This window comes from Procambarus clarkii, chromosome 10 (genome assembly GCF_040958095.1).
Source record: "Procambarus clarkii isolate CNS0578487 chromosome 10, FALCON_Pclarkii_2.0, whole genome shotgun sequence".
Lineage (NCBI taxonomy): Eukaryota > Metazoa > Arthropoda > Malacostraca > Decapoda > Cambaridae > Procambarus > Procambarus clarkii.
Genome location: NC_091159.1, coordinates 20,524,911 through 20,552,800, shown reverse-complemented (window position 1 = coordinate 20,552,800; position 27,890 = coordinate 20,524,911). Strand labels below are relative to the sequence as shown.

The 27,890-nt window shown below is 44.9% G+C and overlaps 1 protein-coding gene across 1 annotated transcript in view; it reads left to right on the top strand.

Annotated features, from left to right (window-relative positions):
* LOC123746750 (serine-rich adhesin for platelets) overlaps positions 1 to 27,351 on the top strand; it is a 393,680-nt gene extending 366,329 nt beyond the window's left edge. The window contains exons 10-14 of the mRNA XM_069321683.1: positions 9,905 to 10,124; positions 11,608 to 11,811; positions 12,571 to 12,746; positions 14,360 to 14,624; positions 22,926 to 27,351. Coding sequence (XP_069177784.1) covers positions 9,905 to 10,124; positions 11,608 to 11,811; positions 12,571 to 12,746; positions 14,360 to 14,624; positions 22,926 to 27,208 — 5,148 coding nt within the window. The 3' untranslated portion in view covers positions 27,209 to 27,351. The remainder of the gene's footprint in view (positions 1 to 9,904; positions 10,125 to 11,607; positions 11,812 to 12,570; positions 12,747 to 14,359; positions 14,625 to 22,925) is intronic.
* Positions 27,352 to 27,890: the final 539 nt, after the last annotated feature.

Here is a 27,890-nt window from a genome sequence, read left to right as displayed (position 1 = left end):
GCTTTTATCGAGTTCCCCCCCCCCCTAGCAAGGCGGAATTTACTGACCCCGCCCAGGATTAGGTGAAAGGAAATGTACCCAACCATTTCTGTCCCATCCGGGATTCGAACCCGAAACTCTCGATTGTGCGTCGAGAACGAACTCGACTGTACTACCACAACCCTAATATTGTTTGCATGTATATGTTCTTGTTTTAGATTTAGCTATTCCGAACGAAGTGTCCATGTAGCACGGGCTATGGTGAGCCCGTAAAGGTTTGCATGTATATCTTCTCAGCCTCCATATACTCTGTAGCTCTCACGTAACTCTCACCCCTCTCAGTAATCTAATTTCCCCCGTTGCTACCAAGCTCCAGGTACGCAATATGCATCTTCTTGATGCAGATCATGCCTTGGAGGCGCTAGGTGCATCTCCTCTCATTTCCCTAGTGGAAAATTTGTAAATTTTGTGTTTAGAAATTCCATTCCTTTCACTAGTTTGGCAGCCCCCATGTATCTTCCCAGTAATTGGGGATTTCTTGGATTTCCCAGTCTACCCCGCGAGAATTTATGTTCCCCATTATTAGTAATTTTGACGCGTCTACTCGCAGTGTGACGTGATGGAGGACCTAAAGCTACAGCTAATTGTTATGATGTAAATTACAATAATATGTCACAATTTAAAAGACAAATAGCTTTATTGCCCATTGGCTATAATTATTTGTCAAATATTAACTAATAATTCATTAGTTTGTTGAAAATGAATTGTAAATAATTTATAGTCTGTTTATTCCTCTCTTTTTTGTTAAGAATTTTCTGAGGGGGGCTTAACTGTCCTTGTGATCCCCAATTCCCTCTTTATTCTCCTTTCTCTCCCTCCCATTTCATAGTGTCTTCTCTCCTTATTGTTTTATTCTGGTAAATGCTTTTTGTACAGCTGTGACTGATGGCTCGCCCCAGCGGGGCCCCTACAGTTTTAATATATCACCCGGAGTACTGGGCTTGAGTACGTTGTTGTGCTGGTGAGGGGTGGTTGGTGAGGGTGGTTGTTGTGGTGGTGAGGGGTGGTTGGTGAGGGTGGTTGTTGTGGTGGTGAGGGGTGGTTGGTGAGGGTGGTTGTTGTGGTGGTGAGGGGTGGTTGGTGAGGGTGGTTGTTGTGGTGGTGAGGGGTGGTTGGTGAGGTGGTGAGGGTGGTTGGTGAGGGGTGGTTGGTGAGGGTGGTTGTTGTGGTGGTGAGGGGTGGTTGGTGAGGTGGTGAGGGGTGGTTGGTGAGGGTGGTTGTTGTGGTGGTGAGGGGTGGTTGGTGAGGGTGGTTGTTGTGGTGGTGAGGGGTGGTTGGTGAGGTGGTGAGGGTGGTTGGTGAGGGGTGGTTGGTGAGGTGGTGAGGGTGGTTGGTGAGGTGGTGAGGGGTGGTTGGTGAGGGTGGTTGTTGTGGTGGTGAGGGGTGGTTGTTGTGGTGGTGAGGGTGGTTGCTGAGGGTGGTTGTTGTGGTGGTGAGGGGTGGTTGTTGTGGTGGTGAGGGGTGGTTGGTGAGGGTGGTTGTTGTGGTGGTGAGGGGTGGTTGGTGAGGGTGGTTGTTGTGCTGGTGAGGGTGGTTGTGGTGGTGAGGGGTGGTTGGTGAGGGTGGTTGTTGTGGTGGTGAGGGGTGGTTGGTGAGGTGGTGAGGGGTGGTTGGTGAGGGTGGTTGTTGTGGTGGTGAGGGGTGGTTGTTGTGCTGGTGAGGGTGGTTGTTGTGGTGGTGAGGGGTGGTTGGTGAGGGTGGTTGTTGTGGTGGTGAGGGGTGGTTGGTGAGGGTGGTTGTTGTGGTGGTGAGGGGTGGTTGTTGTGGTGGTGAGGGTGGTTGCTGAGGGTGGTTGTTGTGGTGGTGAGGGGTGGTTGTTGTGGTGGTGAGGGGTGGTTGGTGAGGGTGGTTGTTGTGGTGGTGAGGGGTGGTTGGTGAGGGTGGTTGTTGTGCTGGTGAGGGTGGTTGTGGTGGTGAGGGGTGGTTGGTGAGGGTGGTTGTTGTGGTGGTGAGGGGTGGTTGGTGAGGTGGTGAGGGGTGGTTGGTGAGGGTGGTTGTTGTGGTGGTGAGGGGTGGTTGTTGTGCTGGTGAGGGTGGTTGTTGTGGTGGTGAGGGGTGGTTGGTGAGGGTGGTTGTTGTGGTGGTGAGGGGTGGTTGGTGAGGGTGGTTGTTGTGGTGGTGAGGGGTGGTTGTTGTGGTGGTGAGGGTGGTTGGTGAGGGTGGTTGTTGTGGTGGTGAGGGGTGGTTGTTGTGGTGGTGAGGGGTGGTTGGTGAGGGTGGTTGTTGTGGTGGTGAGGGGTGGTTGGTGAGGGTGGTTGTTGTGCTGGTGAGGGTGGTTGTTGTGGTGGTGAGGGGTGGTTGGTGAGGGTGGTTGTTGTGGTGGTGAGGGGTGGTTGGTGAGGTGGTGAGGGTGGTTGGTGAGGGGTGGTTGGTGAGGTGGTGAGGGTGGTTGGTGAGGGGTGGTTGGTGAGGGGTGGTTGGTGAGGTGGTGAGGGTGGTTGGTGAGGTAGTGAGGGTGGTTGGTGAGGTAGTGAGGGTGGTTGGTGAGGGTGGTTGGTGAGGTAGTGAGGGTGGTTGGTGAGGTAGTGAGGGTGGTTGGTGAGGGTGGTGAGGGGTGGTTGGTGAGGGTGGTGAGGGGTGGTTGGTGAGGTGGTGAGGGTGGTTGGTGAGGTGGTGAGGGTGGTTGGTGAGGGGTGGTTGGTGAGGTAGTGAGGGTGGTTGGTGAGGTAGTGAGGGTGGTTGGTGAGGTGGTGAGGGTGGTTGGTGAGGTGGTGAAGGTGGTTGGTGAGGTAGTGAGGGTGGTTGGTGAGGGTGGTGAGGGGTGGTTGGTGAGGTGGTGAGGGTGGTTGGTGAGGTGGTGAGGGTGGTTGGTGAGGTAGAGAGGGTGGCTGGTGAGGTAGTGAGGGTGGTTGGTGAGGGTGGTGAGGGGTGGTTGGTGAGGTGGTTGTAACGGGGGGTGGGGGAAATAGCTCTATCTTGTCCATTATTCCACCCCCCAGTTAACTAACGAGGCCGGGGGAAACAGCTCTCTCTAGTCCGTTATCCCGTCCCCAGTTAGCTAACTATTCTAGAGCACCTCCAGAGTTCCTAAGGCAACCTCTCTCGTTCAACACCTTGTAACCTAGGTATTTGACTACCTAGGTGCTAAGACCACAAGGCGCCGTAACTGGATCAGCTACCCGAAACTCTAGAGAGAACTCTAGAATACGAAATCATTGCCACAAACGTATAAGAGGAAACGAAAGGAAAGAAATGAATAGTGAAGTAATTAGTGAGGGTTTGGGGTAAGAGGTAGGGAGGTGGGAGGAGCGAGGAGGGTCATTAGTTGAAAGTGAGAGTTTAGAGATGGGTGGAGGGAGAGGTGTAGATAGGTAGAAGTAGAAGAGTAGATAGAAGTAGAAGAGTAGATAGTAGAAGACGAAATGCTGCCACCATCCATTCATGATCATTACATACCAGACAAGGAATGGAACTTGCCTGTATCACAAAATATTCTCAAAAGATGTTATCAAGAGATCATTATTAGTATGGTCCCATCTTTATCATGTACTCATTCTAAACCATGAAACCAGTAACTACAGAGGCTTTCTCACCTCAACTCAAAATCTCTAGGGAACAAAGTTAAACACAATTTAAATAATAAATTCATAATTATATTTCACATGAAGTATCATAATTTAGCAATTCAATTAAAATGTTCCAGTTTAATATGCAAAGTGAGTCATCATCCAAGAATTCGAGAACCCTACAACTTGACTGCCCCTGATCATCACACAACATATGTAAACACGACCAAGTCACCTAAATGTTCACTCACCGAGGACTGAGTCTAAGTTGAATAGAGAGGGGGGGGGGGGGGGGTCTGCAATTTTCAGGCAGCGTCACCCCCCGTCTGGTGACGGCCTATCTCGACGGCTGGCCTCTGCTCTGCTCCGCTGGCCGGTCTCCTATTGCTTTCTGCTCGATAGCTCTCCGAGTTTATATTGGGGAACCTAGTAGCTAACTCCGCCCACAAGTAGATAGCCTCCGGCACTACCAAGCCACTCCTTAAACGTCGGCATGTTTGAAGGCTACCCGGCTCCAATTATACGCTTAGCGGAAGCAAGGTGAAATTATCATGATCTGACCTCAGGTCACTTGGGGTCATTAACGGTTAGAGGTGTGAGATCTCAGGCAGACAACTGGCGCCTCTCAGATCCTTGTCTGTGACTCGTGTACTCTATATATATTTTAAATAAACTAACCCAAACACTTTTACAGTGTTACATCTCCCCTTCTCCCCGAAAATAAAGTTTTTGCAACACTGCTAAAGCAAGCTAGCTGTGTGCGACAACTTTATTAACGAAAAGAATACATCCTAGCTAAACAAATATACATCATCCTACTCTAAAAAATGAAATATATAGACAGACGTCCATTGTCTCTGGCTGGGCGACGTCACTGCTTGGTCTTGTAGATAATCCTGTACCACATTTCTTCAACACAACTGCCTCCGTCGCTTCTCCGTCGTTAACGCACAACAACACTTGGTCAACCCGAAAGCCGTTACTACTTGAACTGCGCACAGGACCGTGGAATTCGGTTGTCCCAGCTGATCTGTAATTGGCCCTACGTCAGTCACCATGAGAGACGTATATTGGGGTTCTTCACAGCTATAGGGACTACAAGTTTCGAGACCTTCATATAGTTGCCAACAGTAGAAATCCCATCCTACTCTTCTTCCTCCCTGTTGCTCCAGCACGCCTCCTGCAGAGAGCTACTTCTGACAGCCACATCAAGTCCGCATGACACAGGAAGAATCACTCAACAGAGCAACATGCTTGTAGGAGGGGCGGCCAGTTAAGGCAAACGATCCTGTCTTGCAATTACGCTCCATGCAATGATGCTGATACCAGCAAGGGACACGAGGCATCGTGTCTCACTCAGCTTGTCTTATCTTCTTCTTCTTCTTTCTTCTTTCTTCTCTCTTCCTTCTTCTCTCTTCTTTCTTCTCTCTTCTTTCTTCTCTCTTCCTCCTCCCATGGGTCTTAGACAAGCGACCTGGGGTCCATTGGGGGTCTGTCCGTCCTGGGGTCCATCCTGGGTAGACCGATGTTGGTGGGACAGACTGGAGTCGTTGTTGCTCCTCTTCCATCATTACTGGGTCGTCTGGGGTCGTCTGCAGAACGACCTGGGGTCCACTGGGTAGACCAATGTTGACTGACCGAGAGGGCTGCATCTTGGGGTCCCCTGGGGTGGTGATGGTGGTGGAGCCGTGACCTCCAGGTAGTGGGCTGGTCGTGGTGGTGGTGATTAACGCCCGTGAGTGTGGTACACAGCAGCCGTCTCCCTCTTTTGTATGTGCGTCTCTCCTCTCTTCTGGCTCCCACCTGTGGGTGAACAGAAAGGCGACAATATCGTGCTCCCAAGATATGTTATGTGACCCTGTAGTTTGTATAGGGTTACACAGTCCAGTCATACCGCTCTCCTCCTGGCAACAACTACACTTAAATTTTTAAAATAATCCAATTAACACTGAATGATACTGACTTGGTGGAACATAAAACAGTAACAGAGTAAAGTTAGAGAAGAGAGAATAAGGTCATCACTACTTAATTTGTCACTAAACCAATCTCCACAATAAATAACAAAACTAATAGACCAAACACTAGCCTAACTTAACTATACCGTTCCTAATCTTAAGTATATAATTAACCGTTACTCCCACCCTTAACCTACAGCCACCTACGTGACCCAGAGTGTTTCCCTAGCATCTCCGCCGGTCAACAACTCCAAACTGTTGCCACCCCTGTGACCAGACTATCTAACGTCGAGCGTCCCCAACGTGAAGTCTACTGACATACTAAGGCTCCCCCTAGCATGCTGTACAATACCAGTACACCTCGGGTTATTGCGTTCAAATGGAGTAAAACAGTCGATCGCAATAATCTGAGCAGAACCACCACTTAAACTACTTAAGAACTACACCTGCCACTCCCCACTGACCTGGAGACCAGCGGTGGCTGGGTGTCCCCGTGGGACATGCGAGGTCACCTGTCACACACAGGTGAGCTCCACTACCAACACCGCTAAGTTCCCAAATCACCAAATCTTATTACTAACATAAATCACTACACACGCAAGTTCTGGTGAACATTCCCTGAACACCACAAAACTCACAAAATCACTAAACCACAACACCAGAGAATCACTATCTCCTAGCCTGAAAAAAACTCGCTAAATCGCGAAAGTAAAACACCTGTCAAGATCTCCCTGATAGCGCCTGAGCGGCAAAAAGACACGTGGGACTGAACAATGTTCAAAAGAACACCAATACCTACAACATTGTTCAACACCGCTGCCATCATTGTAACGGGGGGTGGGGGAAATAGCTCTATCTTGTCCATTATTCCACCCCCCAGTTAACTAACGAGGCCGGGGGAAACAGCTCTCTCTAGTCCGTTATCCCGTCCCCAGTTAGCTAACTATTCTAGAGCACCTCCAGAGTTCCTAAGGCAACCTCTCTCGTTCAACACCTTGTAACCTAGGTATTTGACTACCTAGGTGCTAAGACCACAAGGCGCCGTAACTGGATCAGCTACCCGAAACTCTAGAGAGAACTCTAGAATACGAAATCATTGCCACAAACGTATAAGAGGAAACGAAAGGAAAGAAATGAATAGTGAAGTAATTAGTGAGGGTTTGGGGTAAGAGGTAGGGAGGTGGGAGGAGCGAGGAGGGTCATTAGTTGAAAGTGAGAGTTTAGAGATGGGTGGAGGGAGAGGTGTAGATAGGTAGAAGTAGAAGAGTAGATAGTAGAAGACGAAATGCTGCCACCATCCATTCATGATCATTACATACCAGACAAGGAATGGAACTTGCCTGTATCACAAAATATTCTCAAAAGATGTTATCAAGAGATCATTATTAGTATGGTCCCATCTTTATCATGTACTCATTCTAAACCATGAAACCAGTAACTACAGAGGCTTTCTCACCTCAACTCAAAATCTCTAGGGAACAAAGTTAAACACAATTTAAATAATAAATTCATAATTATATTTCACATGAAGTATCATAATTTAGCAATTCAATTAAAATGTTCCAGTTTAATATGCAAAGTGAGTCATCATCCAAGAATTCGAGAACCCTACAACTTGACTGCCCCTGATCATCACACAACATATGTAAACACGACCAAGTCACCTAAATGTTCACTCACCGAGGACTGAGTCTAAGTTGAATAGAGAGGGGGGGGGGGTCTGCAATTTTCAGGCAGCGTCACCCCCCGTCTGGTGACGGCCTATCTCGACGGCTGGCCTCTGCTCTGCTCCGCTGGCCGGTCTCCTATTGCTTTCTGCTCGATAGCTCTCCGAGTTTATATTGGGGAACCTAGTAGCTAACTCCGCCCACAAGTAGATAGCCTCCGGCACTACCAAGCCACTCCTTAAACGTCGGCATGTTTGAAGGCTACCCGGCTCCAATTATACGCTTAGCGGAAGCAAGGTGAAATTATCATGATCTGACCTCAGGTCACTTGGGGTCATTAACGGTTAGAGGTGTGAGATCTCAGGCAGACAACTGGCGCCTCTCAGATCCTTGTCTGTGACTCGTGTACTCTATATATATTTTAAATAAACTAACCCAAACACTTTTACAGTGTTACATGGTGAGGGTGGTTGGTGAGGTGGTGAGGGTGGTTGGTGAGGTGGTGAGGGTGGTTGGTGAGGGGTGGTTGGTGAGGTGGTGAGGGTGGTTGGTGAGGGGTGGTTGGTGAGGTAGTGAGGGTGGTTGGTGAGGTAGTGAGGGTGGATGGTGAGGTAGTGAGGGTGGTTGGTGAGGGTGGTTGGTGAGGTAGTGAGGGTGGTTGGTGAGGTAGTGAGGGTGGTTGGTGAGGTAGTGAGGGTGGTTGGTGAATTAGTGAGGGTGGTTGGTGAGGTAGTGAGGGTGGTTGGTGAGATAGTGAGGGTGGTTGGTGAGGTAGTGAGGGTGGTTGGTGAGGTGGTAAGGGTGGTTGGTGAGGTGGTGAGGGTGGTTGGAATGCTGATGAGTAACCAGGTGTGGTCCTCCATGCTGATGAACACCAGCCACACAGTTGAGAGGCGGGACTAAAGAGCCAGAGCTCAACCCCCCGCAAGCACAATTAGGTGAGTGCACACACCAACACATGAGCCACAGAGACATGCACTTATAAAGGCGAAAGATTTATGCGTTGTGAAGAGAAACCAGAGTTACACAGAGACATAAGAAAGCACTTTTTCAGTGTCAAGTAGTTAGCAAATGGAATGTATTAGGCAGTGATGTGGTGGAGGCTGACTCCATACACAGTTTCAAATGTAGATATGATAGAGCCCAGTAGGCTCAGGAATCTGTACACCAGTTGATTGACAGTTGAGAGGCGGGACCAAAGAGCCGGAGCTCAACCCTCGCAAGCACAACAAAGTTCAGATGAACCTTCAAGGGTTTATTTAACAAAAAAGGTCCTAATAAACTCGCCTAAACCCTCATCCTCACCTCGGAAAAAAACTGTAAAATAGTGATTACATTCAAAAACAGTTAGAGCTGCTACATGAAATATGAAAGTACAGTTGAAAGTGAAACACCTGAGTTTAGTGTTGTTGTTGCACAAAACGTTGGCAACATTGCTGAATGGATTTCTGGATAGTACAGAACGCTGGCAACAATACCGTCTGGATTTCTGGATCTGGATAATGGATTCAGTGGCCCGTTTGTAAGCACATTACCCTGAGACCTCACTGGTGGTAGTTTGTGTTGTGGAGTAATATTGCATATAAATGGTATCCTCTCATCTGGAGTCAACTATTTGCATGGAAATGAGTCGTTATGCCCGGGAGAAGATGAGGGCCTCTCGGTGTCGTCCTGCTCGGAGATGAGGACCTGATGGTGTTATGGGTGTCAGTACGCAAAGCGGGTGAGGGGGCCTCTTGGTCTCATCTCGCCCGGAGATGAGATCTGCTTGGTGTTAGCGTGGCCGGAGATGCCCGCCGGGGAGTCTGCCCATATGGTGCCCCCTACAAGGACTTGAGGGTACAGGTGGTGGTGTAGGTGGCCGGGGCGCACCTTCCCCTACCATCCTGTGTCGCCCAGTGAGGGGGAGCATCAAAGGTCAACAAGTGTATTAGTGAAGACTTTGATCCGCTCCGTGAGCCTAGGTGCTTCTCGCCGCCCTCCTCCTCCTCCTCCTCTCCCTCCCTCGTGCTTTCACTCTCTCGCCTTCTCCCCTTTCTTCTCACTCGGTTTCTGTACCGATGATTTGTTGGTTGAGAGGCGAGTGTGAATGGCAAAGATTCACACTCTCTCTCTCTCTCTCTCTCTCTCTCTCTCTCTCTCTCTCTCTCTCTCTCTCTTTCTCTTTCTCTTTCTCTCTCTCTCTCTCTCTCTCTCTCTCTCTCTCTCTCTCTCTCTCTCTCTCTCTCTTCACTCTTCACTCTTCACTCTTCACTTTCCTTGACCATATAATGCAGCGTTTGACACCTTGGATTAACCTTGTCAAACTTGGCAGAACATATTCTAGTGCATTTTTATTCATTCTATATTATAGTGACCAAAATTGAACTGCAAAGCCTAAATGGAGCTACACAAGAGCATGATTCACCCGAAGAATAACACCAGGTGTTTTATTGATAACGCTTCTAGAAATAAATCCCAGTGTCCTATTTACCTTTGCATTTATGCGTCGATTTTTTTAGCTTTGAATTCCGACTAATCATGATCCCCAGATCTTTTTCACAATCAGGCTTCGTAATTTCAGTTCTTTCCAGCTGATATCTAGTGACTGTTATCATTACCAAGAGTTCAAGTTTCAGAACACCCCACCCACTAGACACATTATTTCCACTCCAGAATCCTCTCAGCAACTCTCTCTTGACCCCCCTTCACGTCTCCAGATGCCTCCCTCCCTCCCTTACTATGACCCTCATTTCAGACGGTTGTTGGGATAGCTCCTTTCCCATTCCCTGGGCTGGCCGAACTGCGAGACAAGTACACGTACAACATCACCCCGTGGACCCAGTCCGTGTCGTCCGTGGCCAAGCGGGGCCTCAGGCTCTTCTACTCTGATGACGACGATGAAGAGGATAACGACGAGGACGACCAGAAGATCGCTGTGGCCACGGCCTTCGGGCTCTCGGGCATATTCAGAAAGAGTGAGTTTTCCCGTTTTCACCTGCTGTAGGAGGGGAAACTCAATTAGCTGCATGGATAGTGTAGCACATCCCCCCCTCAGGATATTTTTTCCGCTTTCGCTTCTCCCTTTAAAGACTATAATAGGTTATTTCTGGAGCAGCTGTAAGGGTGATGGAAGGATAGATATCTTATTTTGTGTTATATGAGTTGTTATAGGCGTTAGTCTAAGATTCTGTCAAGAGTAATATTTACTACAGCGTATATAACGCAGTTACAAGAGGTGCCATCATACACGGCTATACTTAGGCATACAGTAAGTAAGAGTAATTAATACCACCATTGACATTCAGTATGGAAATTGTATTTAAAATATGTCTTATAGTGTGCTTTTAAACCCTTGTTAAAATTCTTAATCAAAATCCAATTTTAGCAGCGCACATTTCGAAATGGGGAAATTCTGTAAAAGAAAATTATTCTAATATCAAAAGCCACCTGAATTGAATTAATGGCTCAAAAGATCTACACGTTCATTGTTAACAAAGTAAATTCTTCTGATTATTTTAGCTTGTCAGTGGACTAGATACCAGATCTGTTACATATAGACCAGTTAAGTCTTGTACTTTGATACTTACAAAGTTAGGCCGCCATTTGAACGCTTTTTAACCTTTCTGGAACCAAGAAGCGATACCAATGAGGAGATGGCCCTCCAGGTGTTGTATTTCTTGTGTGAAATTTGCAAACTAAATTTGTCAAAATGTAGAAGTCATTTGATGACGTATGACAAGATTTTGGAGAAACTATAATGCTGTATACACATTACATACATGTGCATCAAGCTTGAATGGTTCCCAATCCAACACGCTGTAACCACTCTGCAAGCGACTGTATTGAATTGGGAAATCGTGAGACCTATATGCCACCGCACCCGACTGTACTCGTGGCATTATTGGGCGTAGATATTTCATCAACTCACTTCATCATGCTCGGGCTGCATGAGCATAAAGTGTGCGTCAAGCTTGAATAACACTTACCAAAAAAACATCAAAATGATGATTATTTTCTATTGCCCTAGTAATATTACTTGCAGCTAATTAGCGTTAAATATCAAATCAAAATCAAAATGTTTATTCAGATAAAAGTACATACCTAGAAGATGAGTTACAAACTTAATGTTGGATTTATAGATAGAGCAAGTACATACAATATCTAAAGCCACTAATACGCACTGTGTTTCAGGCAACAGGCATATATTTAATAAATACATTTATAGTTAATGTAGTTGTATTCTGGCATGGGAAATGGCTTTGAAGAAAATAGTTTAATATCCTGTTTCACCTTCAGCACTTATTGAGTGTTAATTGGCTTGCCAATTAAACAATTGAAGAGCCGAGGGGGCACCATTATTGGGTTGTGCTTAGACACAACCAGCCGAGGCATCAGCTGGCCTCAACCAGGTTGTTACCCCATCACCACTACCTCTTATAACATTGTCTTCCCCGGCAGACACGGAAGCTAGCCGGGGACCTTCACCTGTGAGCGGAGGGTCAGCGGTCTCCCCCAGTAATTTCACCCCTCTGAATTTCCCCTCCCCCCGCCATGCCCACGAGAGCAGGGACACCCTCCGCCCCAACCTGGACATCTCCGCCCTCAAGAAGCAGTATGCCCGCCTAAGGGAGAGGCAGAAGCAGGCACATATCATCCTTACAGGTGAGTCATCTCAAAGCTGTTTGTTTTTCAAATATAAAATTTTGTCACGTTTTCTCTAAATCATAGCTAGCAAGTGCTGCATCTTGTACATAGGTCAGATTTCAGTACTGCGTGGAGCAGCAATGACTTGGAACTCTAAATACTTTTAAATTGTGTGTATAGATTAAATTGACGTGGGTAGCAGTGCTATTCTCAGTTGTTTAAGTAGTACCGTACACTATTAGGACTTATGTCATGAACTTCAGTGATCAGATCCACATAAATCACGAAATACTAGCACAATACCTACTGCAGTAATGGCCAAGGGTAGTGCCATTTTGAGATTAGGTTAGGGTATAAACCTAGATATGGGTTAGGTTAAGGAAAATTAGGTTATGTTAATAGTATGAATACAGTGAATAACAACACTTTCCTAAGAATATGATGTAAAATGGAGTCTAGATCCAGGTATGAGAGGTTGGGTTAAGGTTGGGTTGAACTGAGGTAGGGAAATACCCAATAACAACACATATCCAAGAATATACAGTAGTTGCAAAAATGAACTCAGACCCAGCTATTACAGGTTAGGATGGGATGGGATGGTTTGTATTGATGTAAAACTAGTGTCCAAAACACTGCTCAAAATATGATGCAATATTGAACCATTGTTGAATGATCCATTATATAGCCCTTTCTCGTTACATTTACTCATTATGTCACACGTACTATATCTATGACTTTACAAGTGTTCTTGAAAATTAGGAATAAATGTTGTTTCAGCATCTCAGTTGCGTATGAGCTCGACCCTGGGAAGTGGGTTGAGTGCTGCAGGCGCCGGACACAAGTCTACAACTCTGACAATGAACCACCTGCTGAGGGGCAAGAAGGCTCTCACTTCGAAAACCCGGCGTGTGGTTCCTCAGGGTGTCATCCCAGTCACGAAGCCCAAGAAGAAGGTACGGCTCTTTGGCGGTATAGCAGTCAATACTAGTGGCACTTGCACCTGAAGATTGCATCTGACAATCCTCTCATCGGCATCATGTAGTGGCACCATAAACACAGTTGTAATGTACTGCCCGAGTGTAGTCGCGTAGCTTACTCTGGACTGTACATGATGCCCGCCTTAGTCAAAATCAAATCAAATCAAATGTTTATTTATGTAAGGTACATACATACAAGAGATTTTACAAAGAGTGATGGATTTATAGTTAGGGCTAGTACATACAATGCCTAAAGCCACTATTACGCAAAGCGTTTCAGGCATGAAAAACTTAAATGACTAAAGCTTAATACTAATTTAGCATAAAGCGTAAAATGAAAACATGGAATGAAAACATAGCTGAAAAAGCAGCACAAATACAATTCTGTCGACAAACAGCGCTCTTTAAAAAAAAACAGACATTGGTTGACAATAGAGGGGTAAGGTAGGTTACAGGGAATTTATTAGGTATAGCTTCATTTTTATCTTAAACTGGTTGAGAGAGGTACAGTCTTTAACATGGTTGGGAAGGTCATTCCACAATCTGGGTCCCTTGATTTGTTGAGCATTTCTAGTTTGATTAAGTCGTACTCTAGGAATATCAAAACTGTACTTATTTCTGGTGTGGTGCTCATGGGTTCTGTTACAACCTTCTATGAAGCTTTTGAGGTCAGGATTGGCATTACAGTTTAGCGTTTTATATATGTATAATACACATGAGAGAATGTGCAGTGACTTAATGTCTAACATATTCAGAGATTTGAGTAGGGGTACCGAGTGATGTCTGGGGCCAGAGTTGGATATTGTCCTAATAGCAGCTTTGTGTTGAGTAATTAGAGGACGTAAATGATTTTGGGTAGTAGAACCCCAAGCACAAATACCATAGTTGAGATATGGATAGATGAGGGAGTAATAGAGAGTCACCAGGGCAGGGCGGGGTACATAATATCTGATCTTAGAAAGAATGCCAACAGTACCTCTAGAGCTCAGGAGGTTAACTTGTTGCTTAATACTGCTCCCAACTTTTGTCTTCTTTCCCATGATGTTGCTTTTAAAGGTTATCTCTTTATTGTATATTGCCTCGCAACTCGCTTTCATTCTAGCCATTTTCTGTGATAACTGTCAAAAAGTTCACTAAAAATTCACTCTATCTTCTACCTACTATGAAAAGTCACTTATATTCTTTGAAGTATACCTTTCATTTTACTCTTGGCCTTTTCTTTTACTTGCTCCTTACCTTGTATCTCACTTTCTTGCCTTATATTTCTCTTCCACTCGGTACATTATTACGGGCTCACCATAGCCCGTGCTACATGGACACTGATCTGAGTAGCTAAATCTAAAACAACAACGGTACATTACCTGATTTGATAATAGTCCAGGACAGACCAAAACATTGTCGTTTCTTGATTTATCTGTGTGGTTTGGGCATCATCCTTTGAAAAATACTTCATTAAGCTTTCATGTTATATATTTTATGTTCAAAATATTGAAGTGTTTAAATCTATGTAATTTTACAGTTAAGGCATACAGATCAGTTGATTTAAGTGACACTAACTTGAAAATAACTAAACAATGAATATCCTTCAGGCTGAGCGTAAGTTAAGTGACTCTACTGGCACCCGTTCAAGCTCGCAGCAACAGCAAGCAAAGCAACCTTCCATACAGTCTTTCAATAGCCTCCACAAGTCCACACAGCAACTCTCAAACAGTTCCAAAGCTCCTGCCAAAGTAGAGACCCTCCACTGGAAGGACACCCCAAGAAGAGACCGCCGAGCCTCACTCCCTTCTGGGGTCAAACTCCTGGAGGGATCTATGCCTTGTCTGGGAACACTTGGGGTTCCCTCTGAAATTGGTAAGATCATGTATGGTACAGGTAAGGATAACCAGAGTAGATAATAAAGAACAATTGAGTGGAGTCCATTTCACTTTCAGGACAAACTGTTGTGAGCCAAAGGCTGGGATAGTGCTCAGGAGTATTTCATCACCTTGCCAAGCAAACATTCATCTAATCCTCATCCTTATATAGGATGGTCATTTCCAAATCACCAAAAATGACACAGCCACGTCATGTATAACTGTATAATTACCTAAATGTAGTTACAGGATCTGTGTGTACAAATTATATACTTTTTTTAAGTCCTGCCTAAAGCAAGTCATCTGGATCCTCTATCCTTAAAACATCCAACAATCACAAGTCATCCATCCAGCTCTTAGTTATCCCCAGTAGTTAGGGTTTATCTCATGATTTTCTTCCTAAAAAAACTGTCTATGCTTGGAAGAAAATTCTGCATTGGATTGGGACTAATTTATTAAAGAATATTTAGTATTAATTTTACAATTATTAATTACAATTATTTGTAGCTGTTACTTGCATGTACCCAGCAATCGTACATCCTTCCCATAACTCCTTTGTGCAGTGTGAATTTATTTCTTAAGTAAGAATTAAGTAAGAATTAAGTAAGAATCTTAAGTAAGAATTTATTTCTTAATTATGGGTTAATGAGTTACAGAAGTAAACTAAGCTATGTATACTAAGGCTACTGCCAAAAGTGGAAGCCTATCACTTTGGGGGGGATTCCAGTGGAGCACCATCACCCGCTAGGCCATCTGGCGCAAAACCCCCTACCCCGAAGTGAAAGGACAAACGGTAGCTGGCTGCGGAAGCGAAAAGATATCCTGCCTGATGTAGGAGTTGAATGCCTCACTTCTCCACTAGCCCACCACCATGATTGTTTCGGCCGGGAGATTGTCCAAGTGCATTTGCTTAGCCCTGCCGATGTGGAAGGAGTGCAGCACGTAATTCCCCAACGTAATACTGAGTGCTGAGAGTGTGATATGGAGCATCCTAGCGAAGTCATGCCTGATAACAGGAGTCCCTGCCCTATGCACAAAAATAGGCCCTGGGTTCATGCCCCGTCTCTGAATAAACTTCACAGCGCCTGGACGGGGCAGTACAAGCATGAAAGGTTAGCTTGCAGTTGGAGGGCTGATGTCCTATGCACGCTGTTCTTGTAGGAGAAGTTGATGATGGCGCTACTCCTCGAGAACTTAATTTGTGCGAGTTGAAGTGTGTGTGCTTGCCACCTGCAGTATGTACAGCCTCCCCTGCATGGAGGCAGGCGTGGAAGGACAGGACAAAGAGTGCCCTATAACAATGCTTTTAGTAGCTAGTGTTGCATGTGGCTCCCAGTGCGCCCAACAGCCTGTGTAGGAGACGTCGCGTAATGGGCAGGCACGGGGTGTTGCAGGGGGCCTGGGTAGTGTTCTGTGCCCCCTTAATTAGTTGCACGACCAGGATGGAAGGAGATGGGTCCTTTCTGCCATGCAGCTTGAGCATGAAGGCTACCACATCGAGTTAGAACCAGAGCGTGCGGTAGGCCAGCCCACAGGTGATCAGGAACTGCAAGAAATTGGCAAGCACATGGGTTGGGGGGGGGGGGCCTGAGAGGAGTTTCACCTGTTACACATACTACAATGCGGAGTAAGCGTATTTGTTCAACTTAGCCTGGTAGGCCCACCTAGTTGAGGGCTGTAGGGAGTTGAGGATCGTTCTTACGATGAAGCAGGCGAAGAGGGAGGATGGGAGGCAACCAAAGCCAAGGTTTGCTTGACTAGACCCGCAGCTTGCTTGATCAAACACGAGGCTTCCTCGACCAAACACAAGGCCTGCTCAACCCAGCATGAGGCTTGCCCGACCAACACGAGGCTTGCCCGACCAACACGAGGCTTGCCCGACCACCACGAGGCTTGACCACCTGCCACGAGGCTGCCCAACCGACCACGCGACTTGCTAGTCCAAAAATGTGGCTTGCCCGACCAACACGAGGCTTGCCCAATCAATACGAGGCTTGCCCGACCAACACGAGGCTTGGCCGACCAAACACAAGGCTTGGCCGACCAAACACGAGGCCTGCCTGCAACGGCTTGCTCGACCAAACCTCGACAGCCTATCTAGGAATATTTTCCTGTAGGTGACAGGGCAAGCCAGACGCTGGGCACACTTCCAGGGCAGACCCGGGCATTGGGGGACACTAGGTCCAAGGGGAGGAGGGCGATGTGGGACGGTGTCAACAAGCGTAACTAAACTGTACCTGAGGCTGATGGTCGCAATGTCCATGGGCGCCAGGGATGGAGGACGGTCCTGGCACCACGAGGGCATCCAGGCTGGTACTTGTAACCCTGGAGGGGTAAAAGTACATTTAACCGACATTTATGAACATCAGTTCGACGTTAATGCTACATCAAAACGATGTTAATGCAACATCAGTGCAACATCGAATTCATCCCAGCAAACAATTTTAGGTTGCCGGAACGTACCTGGAAAGTTTTTGAAAGCAGTGGCAACATTATTTTTCACGCATTAGATACATTATTGTGTAGGGTTGTAAATAGGTTGCCACAACTTACAAATTTTGAGACCTTGTGGCAACCTTAAATGTTGAATAAAAGTAGTTTTCGTGATTGATGGTATATATATAAGAAGTAGAAATATAAAAAAATATATATATTTCTAGATTTAGTAAAACAGGAGCATAATAAAGGCGAGTTCATAATTTTGTATTCATTATTTTCACTTAATGGAGAATCCATGGTGGTGGTGGTTGTTCTTCTTGATGGGTTGTGGTTGGTGGCAGTAGTGGGTGATGTTTGATGGTAGTGGCTGATAGTAGTGGTGGTTGATAGTTGATTGGTTGTGGTTGATGGTAGTGGCTGATAGTAGTGGTGGTTGATAGTTGATTGGTTGTGGTTGATGGTAGTGGCTGATAGTAGTGGTGGTTGATAGTTGATTGGTTGTGGTTGATGGTAGTGGCTGATAGTAGTGGTGGTTGATAGTTGATTGGTTGTGGTTGATGGTAGTGGCTGATAGTAGTGGTGGTTGATAGTTGATTGGTTGTGGTTGATGGTAGTGGCTGATAGTAGTGGTGGTTGATAGTTGATTGGTTGTGGTTGATGGTAGTGGCTGATAATAGTGGTGGTTGATAGTTGATTGGTTGTGGTTGATGGTAGTGGCTGATAGTAGTGGTGGTTGATAGTTGATTGGTTGTGGTTGATGGTAGTGGCTGATAGTAGTGGTGGTTGATAGTTGATTGGTTGTGGTTGATGGTAGTGGCTGATAGTAGTGGTGGTTGATAGTTGATTGGTTGTGGTTGATGGTTGAGATTGGTGGTTGTGGTTGGTGGTAGTGATGGTTTGTAGTGGTGTCTGAGGTTTGATGGTGGTTGTTAGTTGTGATTGGTGGTAGTGATGGTTGATGGTTAAGGTTGTTGCTGGGGTGGTTATGGTTGTGGTAGTGATGGTTGATGGTTGAGATTGGTGGTTGTGGTTGGTGGTAGTGATGGTTTGTAGTGGTGTCTGAGGTTTGATGGTGGTTGTTAGTTGTGATTGGTGGTAGTGGTGGTTGATGGTTAAGGTTGTTGCTGGGGTGGTTATGGTTGTGGTAGTGATGGTTGATGGTTGAGATTGGTGGTTGTGGTTGGTGGTAGTGATGGTTTGTAGTGGTGTCTGAGGTTTGATGGTGGTTGTTAGTTGTGATTGGTGGTAGTGGTGGTTGATGGTTAAGGTTGTTGCTGGGGTGGTTATGGTTGTGGTAGTGATGGTTGATGGTTGTCATGGTAGATAGTTGTAATGATTGTAGTGGTTGTTAATGGTTTTGTTTGGCAGGAGTAGTGGTTGATGATTGTTGTTGGTGGTAGGGGTGATTGATGGTTGTCGTTGTTGATGGTTGTCGTTGTTGATGGTTGTCGTTGTTGATGGTTGTCATGGTTGATGGTTGTGGTTGGTGGTTGTCATGGTTGATGGTTGTGGTTGGTGGTTGTTAATGGTTGTGGTTAACGATTGCGGTGGTTGATGGATGGGGTGGATGAAGGTTGTTGAGGTTGATGGTAGCAGTGGTTGATAGTTGTGGTGCTTGGTGGTTGATGGTTGTTATGGTCAATTGATGTTGTGGTTGATTGTGGTTGGTGTTAATGGTGGTTGATGACTGCGGTTGGTGATATTAGTGGTTGATGGTTTTGGTTTACAGTAGAGGTGGTTGATGGTAGTGGTGGTTCTTGGTTTTGGTGTTTGATGGTTGTGGTTTGTAGTAGTGTTGGATGATGGTTGTGGTTGATAGTAGTGATGGATAATGATTGTGTTTGATGGTAGTGGGGGATGATAATTTTGGTTGGTTGTAGTCGTGGATGGGGTTGAGGGGGAGTGAAGGGAGGGGAAAGAGGTGTCGTGCACGCTCCGTTAAAATCTTGAATTTTTACCAGGATTTCTTAGGATTACAGCCATGTAATCACAATATATGGGTCACCAATGTAACGTGCGATTATGTTACGTTGTTGGGTAGATTAGATACAGTGTTTAGTGGGTTTCATATTTATTTAGTAGTCTTGGATGCAGCAGTGTCGTAGATGTTGAGATGGAGCTTGGAGCAGAGTAGAGAGCTGAGTGAGGCCGGAGTCGCGGAGCTCTATGAGGGAGAGTGTGGCGGCTCGATGGGGAATCGTGAGTGTCTAAACTCGATGGGGAGCAAGAGCGTTGTAGCTCGATGTGGTCGTAGTCTGCTGTCTGCTATGTGTCGAAGCTGTAGCATCTTGGGGTTGGTTGGAACTGTACACTCTGAGTGCTACATTCTTGAAGTTGAAGAGGTGTGGTAAATCCGAAGCATTTGTACTGAAGTTAACTGAATCACTATGGAAATTGTACTGATGCTTACTCTGTAGTTGTTGTTATAGATTCAGCTACTCTGAACAAGTTCCAAGTAGCACAGGCTATGGTGAGCCCGTAGCTTACCTAGCACAGGAGTGGTGCTGTGTGATGCTTACTCGCTTCTTGACTGCTTATGTTATTGGACTACACCTCAGCTTCCTCCAGTAGGATGGAAAGAATGTTACCTGTAATTAGGAAAAGGTTTTGAGTAGTCATAATTAGTGCTAATGAGTTTGTCATTAAACTAATGAAAGATTAGAGCGAGTATAATGTTTACTCGCTACAGTAGTGGTGGGGGAAAATGAGGTGGTGGTGGTAGTGAAGGTGGTGGTAGTGAAGGTGGAGGTAGTGGAGATGATAATGGTGGTGGTAGTGGAGATGGTGGTGGTGTTGGTGGAGATTGACGTGGTGGTAGATATGGTAATGGTAGTGGAGATGGTGGGGGTAGTGGAGATGGTGGGGGTAGTGGAGATGGTGGGGGTAGTGGAGATGGAAATGGGGTGGGGGTAGCGGAGATGGTAGGGGAGATAGTGGAGATTGTAGTGGTAGTAGCGGAGATGGTGGTGGTGGTGGTAGCAGAGATGGTGATGGTGGTAGCGGAGATGGTGGTGGTGGTGGAGGAAGATGGTGTGGTGGTGGTGGTGGAGGAAGATGGTGTGGTGGTGGTGGTGGAGGAAGATGGTGTGGTGATGGAGGAGGAAGACAGTGTGGTGGTGGAGGAGGAAGGTGTGTTGGTAGTGGAGGAATTTGTGGTGTTGGTGAGGGTAGGTGTGGTGGAAGAAGACAGTGTGGTGTTGGTGAGGGTAGGTGTGGTGGAAGAAGACAGTGTGGTGTTGGTGAGGGTAGGTGTGGTGGAAGAAGACAGTGTGGTGGTGGTGAGGGTAGGTGTGGTGGAGGAAGACAGTGTGGTGTTGGTGAGGGTAGGTGTGGTGGAGGAAGACAGTGTGGTGTTGGTGAGGGTAGGTGTGGTGGAAGAAGACAGTGTGGTGGTGGTGAGGGTAGGTGTGGTGGAGGAAGACAGTGTGGTGGTGGTGAGGGTAGGTGTGGTGGAGGAAGACAGCGTGGTGGTGGAGGAAGACTGTGTGGTGGTGGTGAGGGTAGGTGTGGTGGAGGAAGACAGTGTGGTGGTGGAGGAAGACAGTGAAGGCTGGTACAGTACTTGTATCCCTGGAAGAGTAGGGAAGTACTGCAGGTTGCAGAGTTGGAGAGTTCTTGGCGGTGGGGACCACGTGGCATGGTGCTGTACCCGAGGGTGGCGTACCCAAGGCTGGCATCCTCCGTGTGCCCATGGTGGCTGAATGATGTAATGAGGTCCACTGGGTAGACTCCTGCCAGCATGGCTTCGTTGAATTCCCGACGGTAGCAGTCTGCGGCTGGTGGTGGCGACGGTATACACAGCGTCACTGGAGCACATGACGTCACTGGAGCACATGGTGTCACCAGGCTGCAGTATCCACCACATCAACAAGGGCAAGCCTAACGCTGGGCAAAATCGACTTGATAATGGTCTAGGACGGACCGAAACGTCGTCGTCTTTTCAATTTCTAGTGTGTGATTTGGTCAACATTTTTCAGCCACGTTATTGGGACTCCTCATCTGCGCTAGGCACACGTTTAGTGGGGAGGTGGATAGACACAGGTGCTGGAGGGGCACTAGGTCCAACTTAGGGGTAGATGCGGGGCGCCATCAATGAGAATAACCAAATGTACCTGAAGCCGGTGGTTGCAATGCCCATGGGGGGGAGCCGGTCGGCCGAGGGAACAGCACGCTGGACTTGTGATCCTGTGGTCCTGGGTTCGATCCCAGGCGCCGGCGAGAAACAATGGGCAGAGTTTCTTTCACCCTATGCCCCTGTTATCTAGCAGTAAAATAGGTACCTGGGTGTTAGTCAGCTGTCACAGGCTGCTTCCTGGGGGTGGAGGCCTGATCGAGGACCGGGCCACGGGGGCACTAAAAAGCCCCGAAATCATCTCAAGATAACCTCAAGATGGGCGTCCCATGGGCGCCGTTGATAGAGGGCGGACCTGGCACCACGAGGGCTGCCAGGCTGGGACTTGTACCTCTGGAGGAGGTAGAGGTCTAACGTAGCTTGAGTTGGAGGAATGCCTTGAGAGTTCGTGTCGGTGGGGATCACGTAGTGTGGCGCTGTACCTGAAGGTGGCGTGGCTAAGTTCAATTAAATTAAGCGTCTTCAGCGAGCCTTCCAAGGCCGGGCGAGGTAAGGACATCCATCAGGAAAGGCTTGATGAGTATGGCGGTGTTAAAATTCTGATGTCGGGGCTGGTGGTTGTGATAGTGTCCGGGGCATATGTTGAGGCGAGAGCACGTCATTAAGTTTTTAGGAGTGTTAAATACATTTTAGGAAAACAACAAGGAAAAGGAAACTTTCATGGTCATTAAATCATATTTGCACTAAACCAGGTGTGCTTGTTTTGATAGACAAATTGAAAAAATTACAATAGATGTCTTTTTCTATTCTAATGCAGTCTAAATTTGTTTAAATTTGTAGTTTAGTTTAGTTCATTTATTATGCACCCCATACCCATCTTGTGGGCGGTACTGGAAAGGGTTACAGAGGCACATAATGGGCTCAGGGACTGAACCCCACAATTCATTTAGCTAAGCAAGTTACAATCTTGATGAGCTAGTTACAAAATTCAATATAAGTCGTCACATCAACAATGGGTTCGAGATCGACCTCAAGTACAGGTTCTAAATTAAGCAACTGACATATGTGGAGAGCTAGTGTCAAAATTTATGTTTGTCCTGCACACAGCCCCCCATCCAGTGGGCAGCGATGGATAGGTTACAATCACTCAGTTACTACCTACAGTTAGCAAACTGGGGATATTTGGCTAAAATTTCTGGTAGCAGATCATTTTGAATGAAATATTTACACATCGCTGGAACATTGGTTATAGAATTGTCTCTAAATTCACATATCTTTTCGCACTCCATCACATAGTGACGGAGGGTGTGCGAATAATTTTGTTGACACAGTTTACATTTGGTCAGGTCTACATCAGCAGATAATGAGAATTCCCAAAGATACTTGTAACCGAGTCTAAGCCGAGCAGTAGTAACATCTAGAAGTCTGCTGATTTTATTGGATGATCCATAGATGTGTGGCTCCTCTTGCATGATAGTATGATGATAGATGGAATTACTGGTGTCAATGTCACTTTGCCTCAGATCTACAAGATCTTGTTGAAGTTCTCAGTGTACTGCTGCTCTCAGATTGCTCATTGACAATCCAAGGTTACACTCAACGGCTCCTTTAAAGGCAGATTCTTTTTCTAACTTATCAGCTCTATCATGCATTCGGAGGCCAACATGAGATGGAGACCACATGAAATGGTCTCTGTTACCATCCTTAATAATTTCAATCTGTAGCAATCAAGTTTCTTAACATATGTATCCTAATCTTGCATATCACTCATGATATTGGTATCAACAGATGATGACGATGGTGGCAGCAGCACTTCAACAGAGTTATGTGACGATGATGATGATGATAAATTGAGTGACTTGGAAGTTGATCCATCCACAGAACCTCGACCTGCAACAACTTCTCCGCGTCTTGAAACAGTTCACGAGGATGGCAAAGTTACACCTGAATCAAAGCACGCTCAAGCAGAAGGATTACCTGAAGATAAAAAACAGCAGCCAGTATCCCACAATTTATTACCATCAGTAGTCCAAGTGAAAGAATTACAAGCAGAGATAAGTACTCAGACTCTACCAAAAGAAGAGACAATTGTAGATAATGCTACTGCAGACCAAGTAAAACCACTTTCGGAGCCTCAAGATAAAGACTCCACTAAAAAAATACAAGAGCCTGAGGTACCTCTGGCAACAGAACCTCCACTCTGGGACTTTAAAGCTATAGAAACTGGGATCCCACTGGAAGACTTACTAGCTGGCAAGAATCTAACAGCTGCTGAAATCATTGCAAGGATTCCATTTCCTAGTGATGTGAGCTTTATGCAGCAGACTACTGAAGGGCCTAATAAACTCAATGAAACAAGACCAGTTCAAGGATCATCATCCCCATTTTCCACACAGCACAATGTTACACCTGAGAGATCACCAGTAGACAGCCCCGGGCCAAGGATTACCTCACCAGATATAGTTTACGAGCCATCGCTAACAACGAAACCTTCTCCGAATATATCGCCATCCAAATCACTTTCATCAACACCATCTCCAAGGGCCTCTCCTGTCCACAAATCATTCATATCATCCAGTAAATCTCCAAATCTTTCACCTTCACAAAGTCAAGATAACCTCGGGCTTGCCAAGCTGTCCCTGGTGGGGTTGCCGCCTGTCTCTGCCTCAGACATTACGCATGACACAACTCTAATCCCTCCCAAATCTCCAAAAATCACAGTCGAGGATGAAAAGAGAAATATATTTGAAATTTATACTGGTCATCCTAGTCCAGTTACCTCCACCCTGCCTCCAAGTGATGAGGAAAATAAAATTGAAATATACTTAAATAAGGTTTTGGAAAACATTTCAATTGAAAGTGATACATGTCCAGACCAAATTGCAGATCACCAAGAAAACGTGGTAAATGGTGCAGGAAATGTGACAGTCTTACCAGACTATATAAAATTAAATGAGGCTAAAGACACTGAAACATCAGTAGTTGAATCAAACGATTTGGAAAATAAATTTGAAGATACATGGGACACTAAGACACTTTTGGAAAATCCAAAGGAGTTTACCTGGCTTAAAGACTCATATAAACAGTGTGAATCTGAAAGTAATGGAAGCCTTATCAATGCTAGCTTTTCAATAGAAACAAGTTCCCCAACTCCAGATTCCACTGTGTTTGAAGCCATTTGCCAAAGGTTAAAAGAAAATGTGATAAAGACTGAATCAGACATTCCAGAAGTTCAAACAAATTTTGCAACGAATTCAGGATTTTTGTGCCTTACAATAAATAAAGAAGACAATACTCTACATTCTGAAACACAGACTGCTACTAGTATTGACAAGCTAGACGCATCTGTTGAAGATGTCAAAACATCAGGTTGTACATCCCCCGTTACAAACACTCCAACAGAAGCACTTGGTACCAGTTCTTGGCTTTCTTCGTTTACCATGACTGTTAACAGCAGTTTAATTCCATTAGCAACTTCAGACAGCAACCTTGTTGCACCACTTTGCAAGCCTTCTGAGGCTGGCTATGAAATCATTGAAGCAGCATTGAACAAAGAGGTATCACCGGTAACGGTTTCATTTGAAAGCTCTACTTCTCCTGTTATTACGACTTCTGAAGCTGGGTCTACATCTGTGTTTACAACGGTTGATAGTGGATTTTCAATATTTATGAAGACATACAGTAGTACATCAGATATCGTGTCTGATGATGATACAAGCTTGAAGACAGAAATAGTTGGCAATCTTGCTTCCTCAGTAACTACAACCTTCAATAATGGAATTACACACACAGCAGTGAGCAGTTCTCACTCGCCAACATCTTTCAACACTCGAGTTTCACCAGGAACCGATACTTCAGAATTTATGTTTCCATGTATGTTAAGTAGATTTTCAGAATTTACAAAGGAATTTGATAGTGGAAATGCTGCCAAGAAAATTAATGAAGATTTATTTTCATTGGAAAATACAGATACTTCCAATTATTCATCTACACTTGAAAACTTACACATTGTAGGAACATGGAAGAATGACAAATCTTCTATAGTAACATCAGCAATTGATGAATTTCCCGTAGTGACAACCTCAAATAGTTGTCAAATTATTTCTACAAGCAGATCTGAAACCAGAGTACCATCACCACTGGCCACAGAACCAGAGTGCTCATCCATCATGGAGACCTCATTGGTTAGCTCTCCACCTTTGTATGTAATAAATACACTACCTGATATTCCTTTGGCCTTCAGCATACCAACTGGTGAAATTACATATTCAAGTATTAATGTTAGTCAAGAAACTTCCTCCCCAAATGACATGTCCAATGAAAAATCTTTGAAAACTTCTGTAAATGACACATCATTAGACTATGATCCGTCTCTTGAAAATGAAATTTTATCCTTAATTGGCAAGAATCAAACATTTTCAGAATCAACTGCAGAAAAGTGTGACTCGTCTGAAACTACAAATTCACACAGACAAACAAAATTAGAAAGCAGTGCGTCTCCAGCACTTTCGCTTGAAGAAAGAATTTTAGCATTGCTCAATATAGATGAAAAGACGTCTACAGTGTCTCCGGATGGTACATTATTATCCCATAGATCATCATCTGTTGATGGCAGCAAATTGCCAACAACTGAAAGTGGAGAAAGGCATGTTTCCTCAATGGAAAATTCAGAAAACATGTATGCCTCCTTAATCACAACAAAGGAGGAAATTTTGTCACCAGTGCCAAGCTTAGACAGGGAATCATCATTATCTGCTTCTCTTGAGGGTAGAATATCTTTCTTTACAAATAATTTGAAGGATGAAAGAGATGATGAGACTGGAGCATATGCTAGGTTAACTGAAGACAAAGAAGATAGAAGCTCTGACGACAATGATGCAGAGGCAGAAACAGACTTTTTCAATGGCAAAGACCTTAGCTCGGAAGCAATTCGACAAAGACTATGGAGTGGTGTTAAGTCGCTCAGCCTGGATGCTGATATTACCCTTGATCCTAATGTCTTTTGTTTCCTCATTCAGCAAAGTTCAAGACAAAAAAAATGGAAAGATGATAGAAAATTACCTAGAAGAAGAAACAGTGAAGTAGCCTTGCAAGAACTTGTTAAAGAAAATACGGAAATTATTGAAAGAATTTTGAAGCAAAAATCAGTCGAAGGTTCAGGTTTTATCAAAATAGAAACTCCCATTCATACTCCACTTGAGGAGACTAAAACCCCAGTCCATACTGCACTTAAGGAGGATAAAACCCCAGTGAATTCTGCACTAGATGAGACTAAAACCCCAGTCCATACTGCACTTGAGGACACTAAAACCCCAGTCCATACTGCAGTTGAGGAGACTAAAACTCCGGTCCATACTGCACTTGAGGAGACTAAAACCCCGGTCCATACTGCACTTGAGGAGACAAAAACCCCAATTCATACTGTACTTGAGGACACTAAAACCCCAGTCCATACTGCACTTGAGGAGACAAAAACCCCTGTTCATACTGCATTTGAGGAGACTAAAACCCCAGTCCATACTGCAATTGAAGAGACTAAAACCCCAGTCCATACTGCACTTGAGGAGACTAAAACTGCAGTCCATTCTACACTTGAGGAGACTAAAACCCCAGTCCATACTGCAATTGAGGAGACTAAAACTGTGGAAAAGGAATCAGAGAACAAATTAAGAGAGACGTCTGCTTCTATTAAATTTAACATGGAAAACAGTGAAAGTGATTGTAGTATCAATTCTCGGAGTCATAAGGAAACAAAGTCTCTCTCAGGCGAAGCATGTGTTGCAGCTACTTTTGAATCTCTTGAAGGAGCCACTAATTTTGTCAAAGTTAAGGAATTCTCACATTCAACCACTCAAAGTAAAGTCATTTCTCCTCAAAGCTCTAAAACCTCCCTGCCAGAATGGAAATATAACAATAAAAGGGAAGACGGTTCCATTGCTTTAAGCCCAACTAGACCTATTACATTCAACCCGTTTCCAACAAGAAATGTGCCAAGACAACCAAAAGAAGTAGGTGTAAAGTTAGGTCTCTATAGCCCAACTAAGAAAATGTCTGGTAGTTCCACATCCTAGAAAATAAAGGAAAACATTTTACTTAACATTTTTAAGTGATGGACAAAACTGTAGCCTGAGTGGAATTTATACAAGTTACAATAAATGGTTTGGTTTCTATACAAATTTGGTACAGTATTTTAATGGTAAAATATTGAAGTAATTTAAGGCCATGATAAAAATACTGTCAACTGCATTAAGAAGTAGACATTTTAAATAAGATACTGTACTGTACTTGTAAGCATGTCAGTAGAAATTGTATAAAACATATTAAGTTTGTTACAATAAATACATCCATAAGTTAAAATTTCATAAGTGCAGTGATATTTTTATTTCTAATGGCAAGATATAATAAAATATATTATAATTGTAACTAACAGGGTAAACAAATTTGCATACATTTTTAATATTATTTTAGCCAGTACACGAGGTAATTTAGTTCCTAGAAATTTCATCAAGGTGCAATAAATGTAATATATACTTAAGATGTGCTAATTTATGAAAACATACATAACAGGGACCACTTGACAACATTATGAATGTTGAATGATGTTCCCCGAATCTTGTAGCCCATTTCCCTATTAATAGACCAAGATGCCAATTCAAAGAAAATACTTTAGATTTAAATATTATTTTTGACCATTAATAAAAAGTAACACAGGTCTTGCAATAGAACAGATAATAATGGCTATTTTATAATTTT